The sequence below is a fragment of the Asterias rubens genome, chromosome 8 (assembly GCF_902459465.1).
Source record: "Asterias rubens chromosome 8, eAstRub1.3, whole genome shotgun sequence".
NCBI classification, from domain to species: Eukaryota; Metazoa; Echinodermata; class Asteroidea; order Forcipulatida; family Asteriidae; genus Asterias; species Asterias rubens.
This window is the reverse complement of record NC_047069.1, coordinates 5924086-5949985: the sequence shown is the minus strand read 5'-3', so window position 1 is coordinate 5949985 and position 25900 is coordinate 5924086. Positions and strand designations below refer to the sequence as shown.

Genomic DNA, 25900 nt, shown 5'->3' with positions numbered 1-25900 from the left:
ATCCTCTCCTTAACGTTTCCAATCTCAGTTGTATAGTGTTAGCCGGAAAGGCGAGGTCCTGGTGTGGGAATGTGATACAGAACTACATGAGCTACGACCCATGGAGAAGCGCCCAGCTAGTAATCTTGGCAACAAGGCTGAAAGACCCCTGTCTGCTAAAAAGAGAGCAGCGGAGACCGTTGTGAAAGAAGGAAGCAAGGCTTTGTACAAGAGACTAGCGAGGTATGTTGTATGGTTAGATTGGGTTGAAGCTGTTTCATTTTTGTGTGTGATGGGCCATTCTGAAAGCAGGCACATCCTGCCAAAAACGCAAAACTGGGTTTTGAGCTCTTCAAATATATAATTGATAATAAGAACTTATACATGCATAACACCTTATTAGGTCTGTAAGGAAAATATTGTAATTTTCAAGATTTTATGCCAAATTGACATCATGCTTCGTCCTTGGATGGGACATAAAGCCGTTGGTCCTGTGTGTTGTGTTGTATTGTGTTGTGCACGTAAAAGAACCTGTTGCACTCATCGCAGGGGTTCTCCCCTGTGTTCCTGGTTTGATCGCGGCATATTACGCCACAGCACCTTATAAACCAATACATGATGCTAGAAAGGAATAGGTCTCGTACTTAAAAATGTAGCTCCACATACCTTGCAGGAAAAAATACTGAGCTCTTTGATACGCCCCTGGGGGTGTGATAAGCGCTGTATAAGAACCTACATTAGTATTATTGTTATTCACACCAAGCATGTGTCATAATTTGTTTCCCAATCGCAGGCATTTCTTGAATAAGGAAGGCGACTTCACGCATCTAACATGCGCCGACTTTCACAAAAAGAACCACATGTTGGTGACGGGATTCGAATCTGGAACATTTCACATTCACGAGCTGCCTGAATGTACGCTAATTCATTCGCTCAGGTATGTCACTCCTATTGGTTAATTTATACAGCTTTATTGTTTATTTATCACTTTTTTCATATAATTTATTCTGGTTGTGAAGACATGGACTCTCAGAAAAGCGAACTTAATCACTGTACTAGCCAATAATCTATCAGGGAGAACACAAGGAAGGAAGTATTCAGTTTTAGATGTGGGAGGAAAACCCACGCAGTCAGGTAGGGACTGAAAACCTAATCCAGGTTGGGAAAGATACCACTACGCCAACCTGATCACTCATGGATGATACCGAATGGTCAGATAGTACAAGGGTTGACTATGTGCTATGTAGATGCCTTCACCCAAATCATATCATATTGTAGTCTGACACAGTGTATATTCATTCAAAACCACAGTAGATGATATTGAATGGTCAGACAGTAGGAGGGTTGACTATGTACTATGTAGATGCCTTCACCCAAATCATATCATATTGTAGTCTGACACAGTGTGTATATCATTTAAAACCACAGTAGATGATATTGAATGGTCAAACAGTAAGAGGGTTGACTATGTACCGCAGAGATGCACTCACTGCATAATATCATATTGCAGGCTGGCACAGTGTATATATATCATTCAAAACCACAGTCGATGATATTGAATGCGATGATATTGAATGGTCAGACAGTAAGAGAGTTGACTATGTACTATGTAGATGACTTCAACACATAATGTTATATTGTACTCTGACACAATCATTCAAACCACAGCTGATGATATTGAATGGTCAGACAGTAGAAGGGTTCACTGGGTACTGTGCATATTGCAGACTTGGATAGTTTTCTACCGTTCAAAACCAGTCGGTGATATTGAATGGTCAGATAGTAGGAGGGTTGACTATGATACTGCATTCTAAGCTCTATACCCCTATCCATTCTATATCCCAGTATATCCAACCAGTGTATAGCGGCAGTGTGTTTCAATCAGCCTGGGGACTGGATTGCGTTTGGCTGTTCCGGTCTCGGTCAGTTACTGGTCTGGGAGTGGCAGAGTGAGTGCTACGTCCTGAAACAACAGGGCCATCATAACAACATGACCTGCTTGGACTTCTCACCGGACGGTCAACTCTTAGCCACTGGTGGTCAGGACGGAAAGGTAGCGAACTCATGATGTGTTTTTCATTAAACGTAACCCCCTACAAATAGTACAGTACATTATTTTCAAGCCCCTACAATTAGTTTTACATTTTGTTCCGTATACCGCCCGCTGTTTTTTTAACTGTAAAGACTGGTCGCATTGTTCTATTTAAACAAATCTTTTAAGTGTCAGAATTCTCCTGTAACACTGGACAGCTTGCCAAATATCAGTTAAAACACCCAATGCCCAGTCAAAATTCACTTCCAAGTTGTCCGGCTGGCTAGTCCAGTGTTGAAACTTGACCCTAATTAATGAAAATATGGACTAGTGACAAACATGACAAAGCTTAAATGCAGTGGACACTATTGGTAATTACTCAAAATAATTTTTAGCAAAAAACCTTACTTGGTGACGAGTAATGGGGAGAGGTTGATAGTATAACAAATTGTGAGAAACGACTCCCTCTGAAGTAATTTAGTTTTCGAGACAGAAGTAATTTTCCACGACTTTTGATTTCTGGACCTCGAGTGACAAGGGTGTTGTTTCTTTCATTTTTATCTCACAACTTCGACGACTAATTGAGCTCAAACTTTCACAGTTTTATTATTTTATGCATATCTTGAGATACACCAAGTGAGAATACTGGTCTTTGACAATTACCAATAGTGTCCAGTGTCTTTAATACAGACCATTGAAACTGACAATGACACTATATGGATCAATTGACTATAGCAGGACTTGAACCTGTTACCCCCGGATCGTAGTGTGTGATCCCTGGCTTTACAGCAAATATGCAGGCCTGATACTTCACGGAGGCAACGAAGGCGATTGCCTCCGTTGCCCCTTGTCATTGCCTTGGTGCCCTTGAAATGTTACAGTAGAAATTTACAATTTCCTCATAGGGTGCCCTTTGCCAAAGAGAAAATGCCTTGGTGCCCTTGCCCTTTCAAAAACGAACCATACAGCCCTGAATATGAGTTGACTGGCTCCTGAGTGGCACCCCAAAACAAAGATGTTGACATACAAGGGAGACCACCAACATTAGGACTAGATGAATCTGTTGGTAAAGCCCTAGCTGGCACGTGAGTCCTGGGGTCGCAGATCCAAGTCCAGCTTTAGACACTTTGTCTTTGTTCAACCCAAAATTGTATAAAATTTACGCGGTAAGTTTCCCTTGTGGTTTATCACTTGAAAATGAAAAAAAAAAGTTTGTCTTTCATTCACTGTAGGTAAAGGTGTGGAACAGCAGTAGCGGGTTATGCTTTGTGACATTCACTGAACACACAGCCACAATCACAGGGATTATCACTTGAAAATAAAAAATAAAAGTTTGTCTTTTGATAACTGTAGGTAAAGGTGTGGAACAGCAGTAGCGGGTTATGCTTTGTGACATTCACTGAACACACAGCCACAATCACAGGGATTATCACTTGAAAATGAAAAATAAAAGTTTGTCTTTTGATAACTGTAGGTAAAGGTGTGGAACAGCAGTAGCGGGTTATGCTTTGTGACATTCACTGAACACACAGCCACAATCACAGGGATTACCATCAGTGGTAAAGCAGGGAAGGTTATCGTGTCTGCTTCACTCGACGGCACAGTCAGAGCGTTTGATCTACACAGGTAAGTCCATAGTCAGAGTTCCCCAACATCATGAAAGGACATTTTAGTACCATTCTTCCGGTGGTGATTTTACAAGACACGGAAGATATTTATAGTTTCTCCTTATTTTTCCACACCATAAAAAGCTTCAAAACATTCTTCTTTGGGCTCCTTGTTTCTTGTTTCTCCTGAAGACGAGCAGAGTATGACTGTTTGAAGTGTCGAGACCAAACTGACTCTTTGGACAACTCTCACCCAAAGAGATTTACACATGGTTTTACCCGCAAGTTTACTATTTATTTATAGTTTCTCCTTGCAGAAAATATTGCTTAACATTTTTTCTGCTAAGCACGACTAAGCGGGATACCAGTTACATTCTGTAAATGTATAATGGTATTTTAGTGGGTAACTTTATTCTGGTAAGCATAATGTTTAAGCAGCTCTATGAAATTGGGCCCCAGGTGACCAGAAGGACACACAACTTATGTGCTGTTCTAGGTATCTTCTAGACATTGCTTTGCAAGAATTTTTGTTGGTTCAAGGGAGCTTATTATCATTCTAATCTCAGCAGCACTTGCACCCGGAGGACTTGTTTTTCTGGTTTAATTTACCTTCAGTAGGTTGTGTATAGTATGGCCCATTTGTTTATGCCTACTCAAATTGGAATGCCAGTTAGTGAGATTCAGTGAAGTACCAAAACTGCTTGACTATATTTCTTTACGCTTTCTTGCATCAGTCTGTTATTTTAAATCAGTACAAGGATCCCAGCATCACTCAACGATTCTCTTTCTCCACTCACTCATGTAATATTCACAAACTTTTTCTCTGTTCAGTGTTTTAAACAACTTGATTGCTCTGTTTCAGATATCGTAACTTCCGTACCTTCACCTCGCCCCACCCCGCCCAGTTTGCATGCTTGGGTGTGGATTCTAGCGGCGAGCTGATCGCTGCCGGTGCACAGGATAGCTTTGAGATCTTCCTCTGGTCAATGCAAACTGGCAGATTGCTAGAGGTATGTCGTTACGCTGATTTCCCTGCAAGGTCTTTAATGGCTGTTTAAGACTGAGTCACCACTCTTTCATTCCTATTTGTAAACACCTTTCCGTTAAAAACATTTTAAAAACGTAAACAAACTGCGTACAAATCTGGTAGTTAAGCCTCATGCACTCTCAATGAAAATTTGCCTTGAATTTCTAGCGTCGAGCATAAGTCGCTCAATGCGCAAGTTTAAGCGCTTAAAATTCAAACCATAGCACATAAGTTTCGAACTTCTGTGAGTCAAATATGCCACCTACAAATTTAATTTGGGGCGTGAAGTTCATAATGGCAGGGCCTTTCGCTCGACTGGAACATTACAAGGGGCATCAAGGCAATGACCAGGTGCGAAGGCAATAGCCTCTGTCACCTCTGCGAAGTACATGTAACACACCTGGATAATAGTTTATAAAGCAGGCCCTAAAATAACCCACGACACCCACAGCAATAGACCGATTCATTAAGCTCCGCCCCATTGCATATTGACCAATCACAACGCAACGAGGGTCCGACAAATAAAGTCTGACATGGGTGCGTGTATGCTTGGCGCGCGCGGCAGAATTGTGCAAAAAGGCATTGGAGAGGCTCATGTGATCTTGCTCACACGTGCGTCGTGGGCGGAGCCTAATGGATCGGTCTGTTGCTTTGGTTCCCAGTGCTTTTGCCCTTTGCAAAGTTCCAACACTAAATGGCATTTTCCTGGTTCCCCTTACCAGAGGAATTGGTATGCCCCTTGAAGAGCGAAGTTCACGTCCTACTAATGGTTTTATTTTTTATTTGTTTGTATTGTAGGTTCTTGCGGGTCATGAAGGTCCAATTTCATGCCTGAGTTTCAGCTCGGCGGCGGACATGTTGGCCAGTGCATCATGGGATAAGACGGTCAAACTCTGGAATGTTTATCAGCACAAAGGAGCCCGAGAGACGTTACAGGTCATGGCTGATGGTGAGTCTTTTGTCGTCTGAATATTGATCAATGACCAGGCAGTAGGGTTTGAACCTGGTGATCAGGTTGGCGTAGTGGTATCTTTCCTCGCATTCCACCTCTAGGACCAAAGTTCAAATCCCACTGGGGGCACTTTGTGGATTGGGTTTTCAGTCTCTATTTGACTGTGTGGGTTTTCACTGGAATACTTATCTTGTCGTCCCTATCTATAACTGAAGCTTCCTTCCTTGTCTTCACTCCATGGTTTCTTGCCTAGTACAGTGATTTAGTTTGCTTTTCTGAGAGTCCTTGGCTTCACAACCAGAATAAATAAAACGATGGTGGGAATACAAGTAAGGTCTGAAATAACACTATGTGCATGAGTAGGATTTAAACTTTGCTTGGTGGAGATACAACCTAGTAAGGTCTGCAGTAAGATCATGTAACACCATCAAGTGGTTTCTTGGTGACAAGTCACAAATCAAATTTTCAAATTTAGGCGTGCAGATTTAAACGCTTGATTTTTGTTTGTTTTGCCGACAGCTCTTGCAGTTTGCTTTAGCCCTGACGGTCACCAGCTGGCCGTAGCTACTCTGGACGGTCAGATATCATTCTGGGATATACAGACGACCACTCAGACTGGATCAGTAGAGGGAAAGCATGACCTCGGCGGGGGGAGGAGAGAGGGTGATATGGTGACTGCAAAAACATCAGCGGCAGCGAGGTAAACTTCTAAATTTCTCTCTTTTTTTCTGGTATGTTATTATAAAAAATTGTTTTAGTTTTACACAGATGTGTATTTCGCACTGTATATTCCTGAGCTCTGTGAAATAAATACACCCAAAGGCAAATCACTGGGATTCGAACCCACGACCTTTGCATTGCATTGGGTCCAAAGTCACTGGACACCTTTGATATTTGTCAAAGACCAGTATTCTCACTTGGTGTGTCCAATTTTATAAGCATTAAACAACAAATCTGTGAAAATTTTGACTCATTGGTCATCGAAATTGCAAGAGAATAATGAAAGAAAAAACATCATTGTTGCACAAATTGTTGTGCTTTCAGATTTTTAAAAAGCTTCAGACCTGAACTTTGTTTAAAAAAACCACCTACATTACTTCACAGAGGGAGCCATTTCTCACAAAAATTTTTTATCTTCAAGTACGCGCTAATCCTCCAATCAGATTTGCAGAATGGAGTGGTGATAAAAACCTATATTGCACGGCTAATATCACTACCATGCGTCTTGTGTGTTCTATGTCACGCGCCATGTTTGCTGGAAGATAAATACCTTATCACACGCACGCTCATGGAAATACGGAAAATATAGCGCGTCTGCGTCCCATATCCAACTCGTCCTTCGGCCTCGTTGGATATGGGACGCAGAAGTGGTGTATTTTTCTGTATTCCACTCGCGCTTGTGTGATAACTTAATATATTATCAACAGCTCTCAATTGCTCGTTACCAACAGTATTCAGTGACTTTAAAGGCAATGGACACTATTGGTAATTACTCAAAAGAATTTTTAGCATAAAACCTTACTTGGTAATGAGTAATGGGGAAAGGTTGATAGTATAAAACATTGTGAGAAATGGCTCCCTCTGAAGTGATATAGTTTTGGAGAAAGAAGTAATTTTCCACGAATTTGATTTTGAGACCTCAAGTTTAGAATTTGAGGTCCCAAAATCAAGCATCTGAAAGCACACAACTTCATGTAACCAGGGTGTTTTTTCTTTCATTGTTTGTTATCTCGTAACTTCGATGACCAATTGAGCTCAAATTTTCACAGGTTTGTTATTTTATGCATATGTTGAGATACACCAGGGGAGAAAGATTTGTCTTTGACATTTACCAATAGTGTCCATGTCTTTAAGCAGCTCTATTAAAATTTTGCCTAGGACTGTGAACCTCCCACACTCCATTGAATGCTGATTTGAGTGATCTGTTTACATTTCAGATCTTTTAACACATTGTGCTATTCGGCTGACGGGACGTGCATTTTGGCTGCGGGTAAATCCAAGAACATCTGTATCTACAATATCCAAGAGCAGATACTGATGAAGAGGTTTCAGGTGTCGTGTAATCTCTCTCTGGATGCGATGGAGGTTTGTGGTCGATGATCTATCCCCATCATTATTTTTTTGTGACTTTTTTAAGGAGACTGGATCCAAACGCAATGTTCCACTCATTTCCTAGTGGTGGAAGATCTCCCCACGCCCTTTTATTTATTTTCCCAGAATGCCTTGCTCAATTATAACCCTTTGAAATAGGACTTTGAAATATTATTGGGCATGAGTCCTGTGGTTGATCCATATTGTGTTACAGACTGCGCCGAACGCCCTGTCAAAAGATGCATCATTGGAAATGTCTTGCATCAAAATAAGTACATTTTTTACATGTATGTACCAAGCGCCCCATAAGTCCTTTTCAGCTCTGGAAAATTTTTAATAAGCAAAACAGTCACTTTTGTTTAGCCAATCAGCGTTGATTTTCAGTGTTTTTCTATCATGGTAACGAGACTGGCAATGTTCGTTTCTGCCGAAGTTGATGTCAAGTTGGCTTGACCACTTTGTTGGCCCTTCCACACTTGGATTGTTTTACCTGTGATCTAACCGGCAAATGGGCACAACCCAGAAAATAGCCCCGGGGCCTCTCCAAGGCTGAATATTCCAGGGATAGGAGATACAGTGTGCAAAGGGCTATACTTGTAGTTCTCCATAATTTAAGCTCCATATTAAAACAAATAATCACTATTATTCTGTCAGGAGTTTCTGAATCGGCGTAAGATGACTGAGTTTGGAAACGTTGCTCTAATCGACGGTGAGGAGGACCACTCTCAAGCACTCAGTCTACCCGGTGTGACCAAGGGCGATATGAGCTCACGCTTCTTCAAGCCGGAGGTCAATGTGTCAGGGGTCAAATTCTCACCCACGGGTAAATACTTCAATAGACCCTTTGCATTGGCTGCCATCTTTGATGAAAGGCCATCATTGGCTGAGAGTTGTTGGCAGCGCTTTCAAGCAAGCTCTTTTCCATTGCTCTACATCAAAGATGGTGGTCAATTACGTCATGTGCAATCCATCTATAGCTTTTCTATAACTCCAAACCGCGGTGGATGATGTTGAATGGTCTTGCAGTAGAAGGGTTGACATTATTTGATAATATTGCAGGTTGGCATAGTTTATCCATCATTCAAAAGCGTGGGGGAAGAAGCATGGGGAAGATAGTGAGTGGTTACTTTCAAAACATTACTTTCAAAACCACAGTGAATAATATTGAATAGTCACACTGTAGGAGGATTGACTGTGTACCGTGTAAATCCTCATACCCCCAATTGTTATTGAAGTGACCAAACAACCAAATGATTAACTCTAAATGAGTTCCCAATCTGCTTTGCCCCCTTGTGCTTATTTTAGATTTAGACATCTTGCAAATGCATTTATATTTACTAGGGAATTTTTTAAGTCTTCAGCTTTAGAATCATAATTTGTATTTTTCATCCTGAATTAAGTACTTAATCTTACCTGTAATGAAAAATAAAGTATTGATTAACATAATTTTTTTTTTTTGACAACCCTCAAACCATTAAGAATATACAAATGTAAATATAATTTAATGAAGACACTCTCCAAAATTGAAATTGTGTTTCGCCCCATCACTTTATCTAGGGAGACAGTTTGCAGCGACCACAACAGAAGGCTTACTTGTCTACTCACTTGACAACAGCCTGACCTTTGACCCCTTTGATTTGACACTGGAGATCACGCCGAAGCTGGTGCGGGAGACGTTACAGCGCGAGGAATGGAGCAGCGCCCTCATGCTCAGCTTCCGTCTTAACGAAACGAGGTTAATACAGGAGATTGTCGAATCTATCCCGTTTGAGCAAGGTAAGTTTCATTTCTTTTTCGATATAGCAGCTGAAATATCTTCTTTTGTTCTGAGCCCAATTTCATAGAGCTGCTTAACGGCTGATTTTGTGCTTACTGCAAGACTTTCCAATCCATAGAGCTGCTAACTGTGAGCTAACAAAAAGGCATGCTAACCTTCCAGTGCTTACTGTATGAAAAGTAATGACACAACAATGCAAATCCATGGCGAACAAGTGAATTAGCCACATAAGTTTTTTGTTAAATATGTTTATGCTGAAGGAAGTTTTTCTGCTTAAGCTAGCATGAAAATTTGCTTACCGTTAAGCAGCGCTATAGACCTGCCCCATAGCTCAATTTCGTAAGCCATTTTGAGGTGGACACATACCAGAGCATGATTCAGTTTGGGTAAATGTATCGGTGTCAACCCAAACCAAGCAGTGCAGTTCCCTAGTGTCCAGCATATCTCAACAAGGCTAATAGCACTGCTCAACGCAGAGTTCTGGGCCCAATTTCATGGATCTGCTTACCGCTGAGTTAAGCGCTTACGATCATGATTCCCCGCTTATGTGCAAGCACTGAATTTCTGCGCTAGCCTTGTAAACTTAGAATGCCTTGTAACGCGGAGTACGCACATGCAGAAGCCTAAATTTGTCGCTTACCCGTGAAATACGCTTGCTATAAGCACAGAATTCCCTGATGATTCTGTGCTTACGGTAAGCAGAGCCATGAAATTGGGCCCAGCTGTTACTGCCCATGGAATTACAAGCTTTACATGGTTCTGTAAGCTCAGAATTCTTCGCTAAGCAGCACCATGACATTGGATGCTGGTGTTCTGGGAGGTATTTGATTTCGCTCACTCTTGATTCCCTTGAGGTCTACACAACATCAACATCAATGTTTTAGTTGTTTTGCTCAACACCGATGTTCGATAAGAAAGTGTACTCGTTTATACTTAGGATTGTAGAAGAGAACAAAAGTTGCTGCCGGTGTGGGATTCAAACTGGAATGTATTTGATTTTTCTCTTAGCTTTGTTGTAACAAAGCATCAGTGTTTTAGTTGTATGCTCAATGCCGATGAATGATTAATAATGTGTACTCGATGGTGGTATTTAGAGAACAAAAACTGGCTGCTGCTGTGGGATTCAAACTGGAATGTACTTGATTCTTTTTCCCACCCATGTTATTATTATTATTTATATTATTAATTCGGCATACAAAAATATAGAAAATACAAACATAATCAAAACAAAACAAAAGCCAGGGACATATGCCTGAAATTAAAAAAGTTTACCAAAAAAATGTAGCCCTTCAAGGCCTTCAATTCCAATATCCTTGGTCATATATCAAACATCTATAATTATTTATAATACATCTATAAAGACATTAAAGACAGTGGACACTATTGGTAATTGTCAAAGACCAGTCTTCTCACTTGGTGTATCTCAACATATGCATAAAATAACAAACCTGTGAAAATTTGAGCTTAATTGGTCGTCGAAGTTGCGAGATAATAATGAAAGAAAAAACACCCTTGTCACACGAAGTTGTGTGCGATTAGATGGTTGATTTCGAAATCTCAAATTCTAAACATGAGGTCTCGAAATCAAATTCGTGGAAAATTACTTCTTTCTCGAAAACTATGTCACTTTAGAGGGAGCCGTTTCTCACAATGTTTTATTCTATCAACAGCTCTCTTTTATGCTAATAATTATTTTGAGTAATTACCAATAGTGTCCACTGCCTTTAAGAACATTAGACAACAACAGAAAGATGCTAAAAAGCATTAGTGTTACAGTTGTTTTGCTCAACACCTATATATATGATATACACTATGTACTCATATACACTGCACCTCTATGAGGAAATTGTAATTTTGTATAGGAATGTTACAAGGGGCACCGAGGCAATGACTTGGGCCCAATTTTATAGAGCTGATAAGCACACAAATTTTCTAAGCATGAAATTTCTTCCCAGAAAAAAACAGGATTACCAGCCAAATTTTCATTTGTTGCATATTGCTTGTTACTGGTATTCAGCATTTGTTTGCTTATCCTGAAAATCAAATGGAAATTTGGTTGGTAAACCTGTTTTTATCAAGGAAGAAATTTAATGCTAAGCAAATTTTTGTGCTTAGCAGCTCTATGGAATTGGGCCTAGAGGTACTGGAGGCAATCCGTTGCTTCCATGGAGTAGTAGGCCTGCTTTGTGTGTGTAATAGATTTCACTTTGCATAAATCATCTTGAGCTCAATTGCCCAAGTCTTCAGTGTCGTGAGTCCCTTTGGGGACTTGTGGTGATAATGATGTCAAGTCGTGTTAGGCGCCAGACTTATTTGATTCAGGCCTCGTCAACAATTTAATGGTGTGACAGAAAGAAATGATGGGTCTGCTAATCAGACTGTTAGTACACATGCCTGTGAGGATGATAAGCATGTATGATCTAACAGGAGTATTAACGAGCCCATGCTCTACCAACTGAGGTATCTACCCCTAATCTTGCAAAAGTAGTTAATGGCCTGACCCTAGGATACATACATGTAGTCTTTCCCTAATGTGGGACCTTTGATTAAAGTGCGGCCATTTGACCAACTGAGCTACATGTATCTAGCCCTGATGTTGGCGGTCTCCCTATTTTGTCAATGTCTGTGTTTGGGGGTGCAAGTAAAAAGTCATACAACCTGTAACTGCACTGTAGATAAGGGATCTCACCCAAGTTTTTCGATACGACCTCGGAAGCGGCAGCCAGGGGGATCACCTCAAAGGGAAGGTACACGTTTGGTAATTACTCAAAATAAATATTAACTTAAAAACTGACTTGGTAATGAGCATTGGAGAGCTCTTGATAGTATAAAACATTGTGGGAAACGACTCCCTCTGAAGTAATGTAGTTTTTGAGAAAGAGGTAATTGCTCACTAAAATAATAAAAGACTTCTAGCTAGAAGTCTTTTATTCCTATCTGAAAGCACACAAATTCGTCCAACAAGGGTTTTTTTTTCTGTCATCATTTTCTCGCAACTTCGATGACCGATTGAGCCCAAACTTTCACAGGCTTGCTATTTTATGCATATGATGGGATACACCAAGTGAGAATACTGGTCTTTGACAATTACCAACGTGTACAGCTTCCCTTTAAGGGGATGCAACTTTTTTATTTCAAATGTCAAGTTTTAAACCATAAAGGAAACTTACTTGGGTAAATAAATTGGGGTTAGACAAAGAAATATTTACTATAGCGGGACTTGAACCAGCAACCTTTGATTAACGTGCCGGCACTACATGTACTACCAACTGAGCTATCTAGCCCTACTGATGGCAGTGTTCATGTAAATGTTTGCAGTCTTGTGCATTCAAATGTTGGCAGTCTTTTAACTGCCAATTAGCGGGTATCACACTCAAGTTTACAGTAAAACCTGTGAAGTACCTTTAGCAATTGTCAAAGACCAGTCTTCTTTCTTGGTGTATCCCAACATACGCATAAAACAACAAATCTGTGAAAATTTAAACTCAATTGTTTGTCGAAGTTGCGAGATAATAATGGAAGAAAAAACACCCCTTGTCACACAAAGTTGTGTGCTTTCAGATGACTGATTGCGAGCCCTCAAAATTACAATCTGAGGTCTTGAAATAAAATTCAAATATTTAAGTGGAAAATTACTTCTTTCTCGAAAACTACGTTTACTTCAGAGGGAGCCGTTTCTTACAATGCTTTATACTATCACCAGCTCTCCATTGATCGTTACAAGTAGGTTTTTATGCTAGCAGTGATTACCAATAGTGCCCAGTGTCTTTAAGAGGATACAACTTTTTGATAACTTTTGTCAGTTCTTTTTTCATTTACATGAAAACATGACCCTCTCAGTATGATTGGTCTGCCAGTCGTTATAAATCTGTTTTTTTTTCTCCTTCATTTTTTTGCTGTTCAATTAGCTCCTTGTTGCACCGAGTGATACATAATCATCTTTCTGTTGTTTGTAAAGTGAAACCTACATGTATGGACAGTGAGTTACTCATCAGAACTAAGAGCAATGGTCCAATAATGTATAGTGCCGTTCAGATTGTATGTCATATACATTACACAGAGTCGGGTTGATGTGACTTTTTTCAGTGTCTCTCTAGCGGGACAAGTTGGCTGGTTGTCTATGTAGTTTGTTACATGTAGCTTTGTCCATTGGGCGACATCAGACGACTTTCTTTGGACAGTGTCATTTGAATGGATAAGTTTGTATTCGGGCGATCATGTTGGCGTAGATATAATGCCTTCCACCTCTGGAACCCTGGTTTGAATCCCACTAGGGGCACTATGTGGATTGAGTTTTCAGTCCCTACCTGACTGCGTTGGTTTCCATGGAATAATTCTGTGGGGCTTTCCTTCCACATTTAAAACTGAAACTTCCTTGTCTTTTCTCCATTTGGGTTCTTGGCGAGTACAGTGACTCGGGTAAGTACTGAGTATACAGTGCTAACACACCAGTGTATGGGTAAAAACCAAAATGAATATTCTTCAGCCCTGATGAAAATTTAACATCTATTATATCCTTGTAGTACCTGCTGCCAAAACATGATTGGAACTGCCTCTAGGGACAGGGCAATCTCGGAAGTCTAGTTGGTTAGACACTGCTCTAGAATTGCAAGGGTGGTGGGTTCAAATCCCACCCGAGTTATATGCCTGTGATATTTTTTCACAGGACTCGGGAAAGTACCAAGTATACAGTGCTAACACACATCGGTGTATGGGTATAAACCAAAATTAATACAGTGATTTAGTTCGCTTTAAAGGAGAAAAAAAAAAAGGAGAAACGTGTTTTCCTGAATGCTTTTTTGCTTCCGGACTTATGATACGCTCTTTTAACAACTGTCAACAAATCAAGCCAAGAAAATTAGTTCTAAAAACCTTCCATTCAAGAGTTTGCTGTGGAACTGCCTACAGCAGAACGCTGCCTGGCCAGACAAACTGGCTCACCTTGCTCTCTTCTCTGTAACGAAAAAGTTTTTTTTTGCAGCACATTTGTTTTTGATTGATCAGTACTGGTTTTCTGTCCGGTGGACAAGTTTCAATGCTATTTTCACACTGGCGGTGCATAATTAAGTGATAAATTTGTGACGGCGGATTCCCCACGTTTTCTGCACCTGCTAACCTGCACGTGAGTTATAGACACTATATGATTGTAATACCCCGCACAGAGCAGACTTGTGTTTGTTATCAACTGGTAATGATGAGAATGTCATCTTCATGATGTTGGGGAGGTGAGGATTAAGATACAGGTGGTCTGCGAACATGCAAGAGGACACCACTCTGTGCTGTCGACAGCATGCCTTAGGGGGATGGCGGAATCTCAGAGACTAAGGTTTGATAAATGAGATTTTAACAGAGAGGATCTTGGATGTCGAGACGTGTCATCAACCTTTTGTTTTTTTTATTAAAATGAGATTCAGACTTGGAGACTTGTCATGTCATGATGAATACTCTGTGCATGGGACTGGGACGCCCCCATCAATCATAGACGTGTTATCAGCTGCACCACCTGCCTCCCAGATCATGGTGTAGCCTGTGTTTACCAGGCAAGTGTGATCTTTAAGTGGGCGAGAAAAATAGAATTAGCTGTTGCAAACTGCTTACCAACTAAGAGGACTTACGGTATGATGGCACAAAATAGTTTGTGACCCTGATGTTTCGACCCAAGCAGATTCTTTCTTGAACGCTAAATGACAATACAACACGAAGACAGAATTAGCTAATTGCAAACTGCTTACCAACCGAAAGGACCTATGACATAAATGCGAAAAATAGTTCATGACATTGATGTTTCGACCCTCTCTCGAAGGCTAAATAACAAAACAACAGTCGTGAACAAGGCCCAATTTCATTAAGCCTGTAAGCACACGAATTTGCTTAGCATGAAATTTCTTCCTTAATAAAAACAGGATTGTGTACCAACCAAATTTCCACGTGATTTTCAGGATAAGCAAACAACAGCTGAATGCCAGTGTAACAAGCAATATGTAGTTTATTAGTCAACAAGGCAGACTTAAAGGCAGTGGACACTATTGGTAATTACTCAAAATAATTATTAGCATAAAACCTTACTTGGCGACGAGTAATGGGGAGAGGTTGATAGTATAAAACATTGTGAGGAACAGCTCCCTCTGAAGTGACATAGTTTTCGAATAGTAACTTTCCACGAATTCGATTTCAAATCTCAGATTTAGAATTTGAGGTGTCAAAATCAACCATCTAAACGCACACAACTCAGTGTGACAAGGGTGTTTTTTCTTTCATTATTATTTCGCAACTTTGACGACTAATTGAGCTCAAATTTTCACAGGTTTGTTGTTCTATGCATATTGTTGAGATACATGTACACCAAGTGAGAAGACTGGTCTTTGACAATTACCAATAGTGTACATTGTCTTTAAAAAGGAGGATATCTGTGGGGAAAAGGAGAAGGTAAAGACCGACCAGTATTCAGAAAGTGTTGCGCTCATACATGTAGTACATCATCTCTCCAGTCATTGTCCATTTGATACTTTACTAAGGCCATCTCAGCTCCCTAGAGGGAGTATGTACAGTCTGTATTGCAAGGATTTGTTGTGCTTTGGGCTTCAGACAATCGCTGCCCTCAATTGACTTCTGTCTGATGAGAGGTAATTATTGTAATGAAGTGACTGCTCAGGGACACGAAGTGTCAAGACTTGGATTTGAAACCCTGCTCTGATGGCTTGAGCGCCAGTGCCAGATTTGTTAAAGGTGCTTATGCAGGAAAATTAGCTTAGCATGAATAACAATTCTGGTTTCCAAAAATGGGTTACAAATAATAACAATAATATAATATTAATAGTCATACATGTTTATAGCGCATGTCTACCGATAAAGGCCAACCATCAGCTTATATCAGTAAACTGAAATGGTCAACAGAGGGCTCACTACTTTGAGCTTGTGCTGGCCATGCCACCAGTTGATTATCAAATCCAATTTTTTTCGTATCTGTTAGCAGTGGAGTACAGTATGTGGGGCGCTGGTCATCCACGATGGGTTTCAAGGAAACAGTTTTCCATTATCGCATTAACATCTTCGTTTTGCTGCCAGTCTTGTGGTAAATTTAATTAAGACAACGAATGTATGGCACATGCATGAAGATCATTTTCATTGGCATTGATTTGTGGTTTACATTAACGCCGCAGTGCAGTCTAGCAGTTCAGAAAAAAGTCATACTCGCAACTCTGCACGGCAGTTTAGGGCCTTGAAATGGTTGGTATAAAGTGGGGAAGACATTCACCTGTAAGCTTGGGCGATATCACGATATTATCGAATATAGCGATATTAATTTGGAAACGATTTCGATATCGGATGGATTTGGTTTTAATCGAAATATCGATATATCGCGATATATCGCGATATATCGCGATATATCATGATAATCGCGATATATCGCAATATCGATTAAATATTGCGATGTATTTGCTAGCTGAGACATCTTGCACCCAATAGGTTTGGAGTAAAACCAGAAGAATAGGTCATTAGAACACCTCTCTTAAACTATGACTGTCTCTTCTACAACTTTCACTTGGAGTTTGAAGACTGATGATGTCAAATTTCATTAATCGCGATTATATCGAATATCGCGATATAGTGTCGGCGATATATCGTGAATAAAATAAATCGATATCGCCCAAGCTTATTCACCTGCCTCACAAATAATAATTTATGCTGTGAACAAAGCAGATATATATAGCCCTTCAGCTTTAAAGTTATATTTTGTTCTATTTCAAACCATGTTAGCGGCAGGATCTACAAGTTGGGACCAATGAACACTTGTAGTTAAGGTATCTTGCTCAAGGGCACAAGAGATTGAAACCCATAGTGTGAAGATTCGGCCATCCAAACTTGAATTCTGTATGCTACATGTATGTTTTTTGGCCAAGACACGCTATCATTTACAGCTTGATCTACATGCCAACCACAGAAAACAAACAAACAAACAAACAAGCAATCATAAACAATCAGGTCATTGCGGGGGGGGGGGGGGGCAGCTCGACGACCAAGAACTTGTCAACCTTTTCCGCATGATTCACTCTATATATGCAAACTATAGACATGATAGAGCCGTTACTGTATTGTGAGTTGAACGTTACAATTCCATAGGTTGCTCCTTGCTACTGTCCATAGCGCCAAATAGCAAACCTCTGTGCCTTGTAATGTAGTCGCAACCCTCTACACAAAAGAATATTGGTTTGCCTTTAACATTAACAAAAGTCAAGGCTACTTGTTGCGATTTTCGAGGTGATTGACTGTATGTATTAACTTTCCTTTTACAGATTAGATTACTGATGAACATAGCAAGTTGACATTGGGACAAAATTCCACTTTAAGATTAAGCGAAGAGGTTCCCATTAAAATCAGTTTGTTTTGTGTGACTTGGGATGTAGCGTTTTTATTTAATTGTATACAATACAATAAGGTTTAGGCATCACCCCACTCATTGTTCATCTTTCATTTTGTGCTTGTCTATGACCAGATTGTATGCTCGTACACGTACAACGTTATTGAAAGCAGCGGCGCAATAGTTGATTGGCATTGCCCGTGGGCCTCGGCACTTAAGCACAATGAATTAGCCCGGCTGGATATTGATTTGATAAAATCTACAGTCTTAAATGAGCTTGAACCACTTGATAAAAAAACGTAGTCAGTCCACAAGGTTTAATACGCAGCGCACCAGGGATACTTGGAAGGTAATATAGATGTAAGGAGAGTAGTAAGGATGTCGGTAATGCCATTGACCCGGCTGTGATTCTGGCATGATTAGGTTCTAACTACACATGCCTGTGCGATTGGTTTTAACGTATGTACCATTGCGCCCTACTCTGTAATTACTCGGTTTGGATGATTAATGCGCTAAGCCTACATTGGTTATATTCAGTTGCTTTGTGGAAGGAGTTCATTGTAATTCAAAGTTTACTTTCAGTCTCTATCACTCACCCCCCCCCCCTTCCCAAATGCTGAACAATAATATCATGTTTATTAATTTTGGTTTTTACCCATAGTCATACACCGATGTGTGTTAGCACTGTAAACTCAGTACAGACCCATACACCGATGTGTGTTAGCACTGTATGCTCAGTATAGGAAAGTACTGAGTATTCAGTGCTAACACACATCGGTGTATGGGTAAAAACCTAAATTAATATTCTTTATCCCCGATGCAAATTTAACACCTCTTATTATCGTTGCGGTAGCTGCTGCCAAAACATAGGATTCAAACTGCCTCTAGCTACCAGGCAACCTCGGTAGTCTAGTTGGTAACACACTGCTCTAGAATTGCAAGGGTCGTGGGTTCGAATCCCACCCAAGTAACATGCCTGTGATATTTTTTCACATGACTCGGGGAAAGTACTGAGTATACAGTGCTAACACACATCGGTGTATGGGTAAAAAACCAAAATTAATTTTCTTTATCCCCGATGCAAATTTAACATCTCTTATTACCATCATGTTTGTTTGGGTTTTTTTTTTCTGAATAAACAGTAGGACTTCAAGTTATTGAAAAATGAATTGCAATATTTAAATTGCAATATTTAAATATTAAGTTCACCGCAGACATGATGCTGGTTCTTGTAAGGGTAAGGCAAGTTTTTTCCTTGTGAAAAGGCACCTCTATGTCGGAATTCTATATTACTAACCCCTCTCTTAGGTTAAACAAAATCCTAAAAATCAACACTGAAGAACCCTTGTTTGAGGCATGACAGGAGATTTCTTGAAGACAGTGGACACTTTTGGTAATTGTAAAAGACTAGCCTTCACAGTTGGTGTATCTCAACATATGCATAAAACAACAAACCTGTGAAAATTTGAGCTCAATCGGTCATCGAACTTGCGAGATAATAATGAAAGAAAAAAACACCCTTGTCACACGAAGTTGTGTGCGTTTAGATAGTTGATTTCGAGACCTCAACTTCAAAATCAAATTCATGGAAAATTACTTCTTTCTCGAAAACTATGGCACTTCAGAGGGAGCTGTTTCTTACAATGTTTTAAACCATCAACCTCTCCCCATTACTTGTCACCAAGAAAGGTTTTATGCTAATAATTATTTTGAGTAATTAACAGGTTTAAGGTTTTTCATGATTTCAGGATTTTCTCAAATCTTGTTGACCCTTTAACCTTTTGTGAAAGAAGTAGTAAAATAGTCACCAAAGGGATAAAGAAATAGTCCACATTGTGTCCAAACCTGTAGCTTTGTATTTATGATGATGCATAGAACTTATAAAACTCCTGAATTGTAACATCTAAAAAGTTATGGGTCTAGAGTAGAGGGGGAACCAAGGCCTGCCAGCCATTTTTCCAGAAATGTTCACATTTTCAAATCTTATCTCCACATATGTCACATTTTTTCTGTATTTTCTCGGTACCAAAAAGTTCACCCACCCATCGTCTGAAACTCAAAGGGTTGTTTATGTGAAAAATGATAGTTTTGAAGCGTCTGCGTTGCTCAATTCAGTAGTCTCCTGATAATAATCGAGCCAAGAAAAACACATCCAACGATAGACTTGGAACAGTTTCAAAATCGAATGGTCACTTAAATATTTGTTGCAAAATACTACAGACACTCGATGTGACATTCTGGAATAATGATATGGGTGACATTATTATCAAGAGTCAGCCATACAGGGGTCTTTAATTCAATGGCCGCACACTCTTTGACAATCAATTTCCCCAGTACCGGAGAGTTGTTTAGGGACGTGCCAAATTGTAAAAAAACATCCCTTGACAGGCGCGATACTCAAGACAGAAAGCGTGATATCAACGGGGAGAAGACACTGGCTCGGGCACAGTAAAAACAAACCGGCCTGAGATGTGATACTCCCGCACCCTTTTGTGACGTACCAGTCCGAAATCAATGACGGCCAAAAGTGCTACTGTTTATAAAAAAAGCACTGAACTCGGTCAACATTTTTATTCTTCTCCATTCTTGACGGGAGGTGAGATCGCCGCCGTAAAAAAGACAGACACACCCCTATCGGTCGTTTACTTCGTCGTAAGAGGAAAACAAAACACAGCGGCCGAAAATGAAATAATTTTGCCAGCGATTTTGACGCTATACTGTAAAGAACGGAGAAATACATTATAAGAATATTGATTACATGGAAACTCGTGCCGATGGGTTGTCAGCATGCCAGGTACCTCGGTGGGTTCCGGAAAATGAATGTTAATGAGAGAGTGCACTCTCGGGCTGTGATCAATGAGACAAAGGGAACGGGAAGACATTTGATATGGGACCTTTGGGCCTCTTTCATTGGCAATCATAACTGTTTAACCATTGCCGTTGTCGGCGAGCGGACACAAATCAAACGTTTTCTGTTTTCCATGCCTCTTTCATGCCTCCCATCACTTAGGCATTGCTTCAAATGTCATCTCAATAACATGCTTTGGAAAAAATTGTCAATTGTGTAATGGACCGTTTACTCTAAATCTGTAATGACTTTCATTGTATTTTTTGGTTGGGCAGGGGGGGGGGGTAATCTTGATAAAATAAAGCTATGGTGTAGTAGGAAATTAGGTTGATGAGTTGTAATCTGAACGTTGGTTTTATGTTCTCTTTGGAAATGTTACCGTCTAAAATGTCGGCTTGCGGCTGTTCTTAGTAAAGTGTGTTTGAATGTTGTTTTTCATCAATTTTGATTTTTTTTTTTTACAATACCCCGGAACAATTGGTCAGAGACGGAACTTCATAGTTGAAATATGCTTACTTTATTGCAAAAATAAGTAATTACTACGCATCTGTTCCTGAATTAATTAGTGATTTATTTTGTGTATTTTCTTATGATTCACTTCATTGTTAGTGCACAAAGTAAAATGCATTGAAATACTCCAGTATTAAAGACAGTGGACACTATTGATATTTATTCAAAATAATTATCAGCAGAAAACCTCACTTGGTAATGAGTAATGGGGAGAGGTTGATAGTATAAAACATTGTGAGAAACAGCTCCCGCTGAAGTGACGTAGTTTTTGGGAAAAAAGTAATTTTCCACACATTTGATTTTCAAGACCTCAGGTTTAGAATTTGAGGTCTCAAAATCAAGCATCTGAAAGCACACAACTTTGTGTGACAGGGGTGTTTTTTGTTTCATAGTTATCTTGCAACTCCGATGACCAATCAAGCTCAAATTTTCACAGGTTTGTTATTTTATGCATGTGTTGAGATACACCAAGTGAGAAGGCTGGTCTTTGACAATTACCAATAATGTCCATTGGTTAACCAATGATGAAATAAAGGAATGCACAGACTTACAGGCGCAGCGCACAGGATTGGCCAATGAAAAACCTTCTTTTGACCCCTAGGCGAGGGCGCTCTTCTCATGTGCAAAAGGTCTATTGATGTTTCGGGCCCCCTGGGTGCAGAAATGTTTGTGGCATGTACTAGAGAGCTATGTAGTTTTCAGAAAACAACGTTTGCCAGCAGATGTATTCCAACGTGTTTGTATTGTCGTTCGTGTGCATTTTGGGCAGACTTTGTGTTGACCATGCAGTAACATAACCCACATAATCTGATTGTGCTTTAAATTTGTGGTCGTGTTGACTCTGTAACACGCTCAGAGAGTATGAAGTTCTGACATGTGCAAACAGCTGTACACAACATCGTTGGCATTTGTACGAAGTGACGATTTAGCCCCACAACCAAAAATACGTGTTATTTGGTTTTACTCGTACTTATACAACAATTTGTGTAAGCACTGTGTATACTTGGTACTTTCCTGAGGTCGTTGTTTGTCTCAAGTGGTCATCGAAGTTGCAAACAGAAATTCAAGAAAAAACACCCTCATTGCACAGATGCCTGAGGAGGGTTTCATGCTTCAAACTTTTCTCAGATTCACATTTTAGTTGAAAAATTATCTCTTTCCCTAAAACTACATCTGTATCTGTATCTGTATTGTTGAGCCGGCAAAAAAATGTCTAAAGACACATCACACCAGCTTTTGACAAAGGTATTACTACAAAGGGAGTTGTTTCTCACAATGTTTTATAATATAAACAGCTCTCTAGTCCTCTTAACCAAGTAAGTTGTTAGGCTCATTAGTTATTTGAGTTATTGCCAAAGGTATTGAAATGAGTGGATATATATTCACAGAGTATAACTTTCAGTATACACTGTACACGTTTACTCATAATGAGAGTAACTCATGGCTGAATGCAGTTTTTTTTTTACCGCTGTCACCATGAAATGAGTGGATATCTTCACAGTGTATAACTTCCAGATACACGTTTATTCATATGAGAGTAACTCATGGTTCGCGGGAATAGCGCCCTTTAGTGTTGATATATTACAGGAATAACCTCCCTTTAAATCTGGTCAAGGTGAAACAATTCCACACTACCAAAAGCACCATGCAGTTGGCACACATTATTCTTCTGCCAATACACGTGTGTCAAAACTGTATAAGTATCGACTTTAATGAGAAAATTTCCTCGCAAACCGGAGAGACCCTCAAATTCATTGATTTCCTCGCAAGGTATTCCGTTACAAAAATAATATTCGGACAGAAATGAAGGAGAATGTTATTTCTTGTCTGCTTGTTTCGTGAGCGAATTGTAATAAACACCAAGATCACGCAGGCTGCCAGCATGAATTGCATCTGAAGCGCTGGTATTAAAGAGATATCGCAGAAATTGGTTTTGGTTTTATTTTTAGCGTGTGACACTGGCAGACCAATCTATTTGGCAACGCAGGCCTTGGCTTTTATCAATGATTTTTCCTGGTTCCGGGATTTACAATGTAGTTTAGATCTCCCTACACCTTCAGATGTTGATGAAAGAAGCCAAACTGCTATCAACACCAGCGATGCAAAGACTCTGTTTGTGTATTAAGAAAACACGTGGATATCTGTTTGAAATGATATAAGAGAGTCTGTTAACCTCTACAATGTGTAAGAGTTTATATAGTGTAGGATTTTAGGCATTGAATGGTGAGGTATCAAATTAATATATTTGGTTTGCTGTAACACCATGTGTATCTGCTTGCTGGGTAGATTATGTACTTCAGAGTACTTGTCAATTGCTATATTCTACTGCCGAGGAGTAGATTTTCGGGTGACTCTGCGGCAGTAGAGATTATGTATCTCTGAAACATAAAATATGTAGCGAGGCAAGTTCTCCAAAGAACATAATATACCCAGGAAGTAGATACACAAATCAAATATATTTTTGCTATCTGTCTGTTTATTCTAGCGCCCTTTTTTTTTGTTATGGGGGTTGCTCTTTTTAGATTGTGGTTTAGTCTGCCAGTGAAGAGTATTGTACACAGTCCACTGTCAAACGGCGTCTCGTTAAAAATATGGGTGGCAAAATGGCTGTTTTACATTGTTAGTTTGACATGAAGATAATAATGAAGTTAATAATGAAGATGACATCTTTCAGTAATAATAATAGTGGCTTCTTATTAAACCACTCAAATCCGTCACTCAGCTGTTCAGGCACTCAAATGTACAGTGTTTCCCAGCAAGGTATTTAGGGCTATTTTTTTGAAGTACCATATCTTGTTTCCTTTACATAGCACCATGATAGTGCAGAATCTACAAAAGTGCTCATGGTGTTGCTCCAATTAACAGAAAATATCAAACTAACACAAATTTGTCGATGAATTTATTGAAAAAATTACTAATGCTGAAGCATACAAATCTAAACACCAAGATCCATGACATGGAAACATCCTAAAGGCAGTATACTTGAAGCACACTTAATTTTCAAAAGATGTCACGCCTGATTGTGTTAACTGGCCTGTTATTTTAAGAAGCTCTCAGAAATTGTTTCCGTCAGTGAATTTTACGCCAGGTTTGGTTGTCATTGAAAAACAAATGATTAGTTTTGATTTGAAAGCACACCGAACAATCGCTCTTTGCCGAACTCACCTTTGCAAAATGCTCGCCACCATTTCCACCTATTGGGAGTTTATTCCCTCGTGCACACTTTAAATCTCAAAATGGTGGACAGCATAAACGCGTGTAAAAATAAGTGTGCTGCGCTTGTGCACGGGGTAAAACCATGCAAGATGTCTCATTTTTATCCGAAATACTGAAAAAGTCTTGAAAACAGCTCATTCGAACTCTCTTTTACCCCAAACTCATCATTGCTAATTTTGATTGTGCCAAGAGAAATAAGCCTGATCAGACCCTTTGTGACAGCAGTGTAATGAAATACGATGATTTTTGATTGATTGTAACCCGAGTACTGCAGGAGTTGTCCTAAGGACTGCCATCAAGGTTGAAAAAAGCATTTCTGGTCTCCCGTTTCCCACAATCTGCCACAATTGTATGTAAACTTTGAAATCAATTCTGTCGTTCTCTATATTTGAATGATTTCAAAACATTTTTTGTATATGAAATTTTCCTGAAATTTGTTAACTATTGATAAATGCCTTTGATGTGTGTTACTGATAAGATGTAATGCCAGATTTGTCAGATTAGATAAATCTATTTTACTGAAATTTACACTGGGCTGCAGGCCTGAGGCCAGATTGTTTAGCATCAAGCCGATAAATTGATGACCGGACAAGTCCGCTGGTCTTGAAGTTGTGCTTGAAAATTTAATAATATTAATGGTACCCCACTTTGTAAAAAGTATAATTTACAAAGATGATATGTAAGTGTTGACCTCGACTCTGATAAATATCTTTAAATAACAGGATCTTTTACAGAGGTCCTGATTCATAAGCAATAATAAAACCTTCATTGTCCAGAGTTGTAAACTCTCCCTGATTCTGCCGAAAGTTCCCTGAAAATCTTTCCATGTTCTGATGAACAATTTTGACAATCTCCCTGGTCGTGGAAACTTTGTTCCCGATTATGTGGAATGTACAATTTTAATTATCTCCCTGGTTGTTGTACATGTACAACATCTCCCTGATGGCAGGATGCAAATGTTGGCAGCCCAGAGAAAGAAAGAGTGTTTTTAAGCCATAAAATGTATCAGAATTACACACTTTTTAAAGACATTTTTAGTCACCGAATACTGTCACTTTGTTGTAATGTCCAATTTTTTCAAGTAATGAGCTTTTGCAAATTAAGTTTAATGGTCCTGCTTAAAGTGCCATCGCGTTTTGAGGAAGCCATCCCTGAAGATTGTAAACACCCTTAGATGGTTTGTTCCCCTTACCTGCTCCCGTCCGCTAAACTACCCCCTAAGATATTTATATATTTACACCGTGCAAGTCTCTTATAAGTCTGTGATTGTGGGCTGTATCGTGCTGCTAAGTAAGTTCTCTCTCGTCCGTAGCTTGACTGAAGTATCCAAGCAGTGGACATATCCGCTTGCTTTCGCCGAGGGGCGTTTTCCCTCATTGTCCTGGCTCCGCTTTCACATCGTTCTTCGAATGGCTCAACCATAAATGTCAGGCGCCTCTGCTTTCTTCCCGACTCTCTCTAATGTTCGGTAATTTCTGCCGTTTTCTATTCCCCAAATTGAC

At 39.7% G+C, this 25900-nt stretch overlaps 1 protein-coding gene across 1 annotated transcript in view; it reads left to right on the top strand.

Moving 5' to 3' along the window:
• The window catches only part of LOC117293542 (periodic tryptophan protein 2 homolog), a 44167-nt gene that overhangs the window by 8189 nt on the left and 10078 nt on the right, over positions 1-25900 (top strand). The window contains exons 8-17 of the mRNA XM_033775900.1: positions 29-222; positions 773-916; positions 1825-2032; positions 3486-3637; positions 4481-4628; positions 5444-5594; positions 6117-6297; positions 7535-7682; positions 8343-8511; positions 9246-9464. Of these exons, the coding sequence (XP_033631791.1) occupies positions 29-222; positions 773-916; positions 1825-2032; positions 3486-3637; positions 4481-4628; positions 5444-5594; positions 6117-6297; positions 7535-7682; positions 8343-8511; positions 9246-9464 (1714 nt within the window). The remainder of the gene's footprint in view (positions 1-28; positions 223-772; positions 917-1824; positions 2033-3485; positions 3638-4480; positions 4629-5443; positions 5595-6116; positions 6298-7534; positions 7683-8342; positions 8512-9245; positions 9465-25900) is intronic.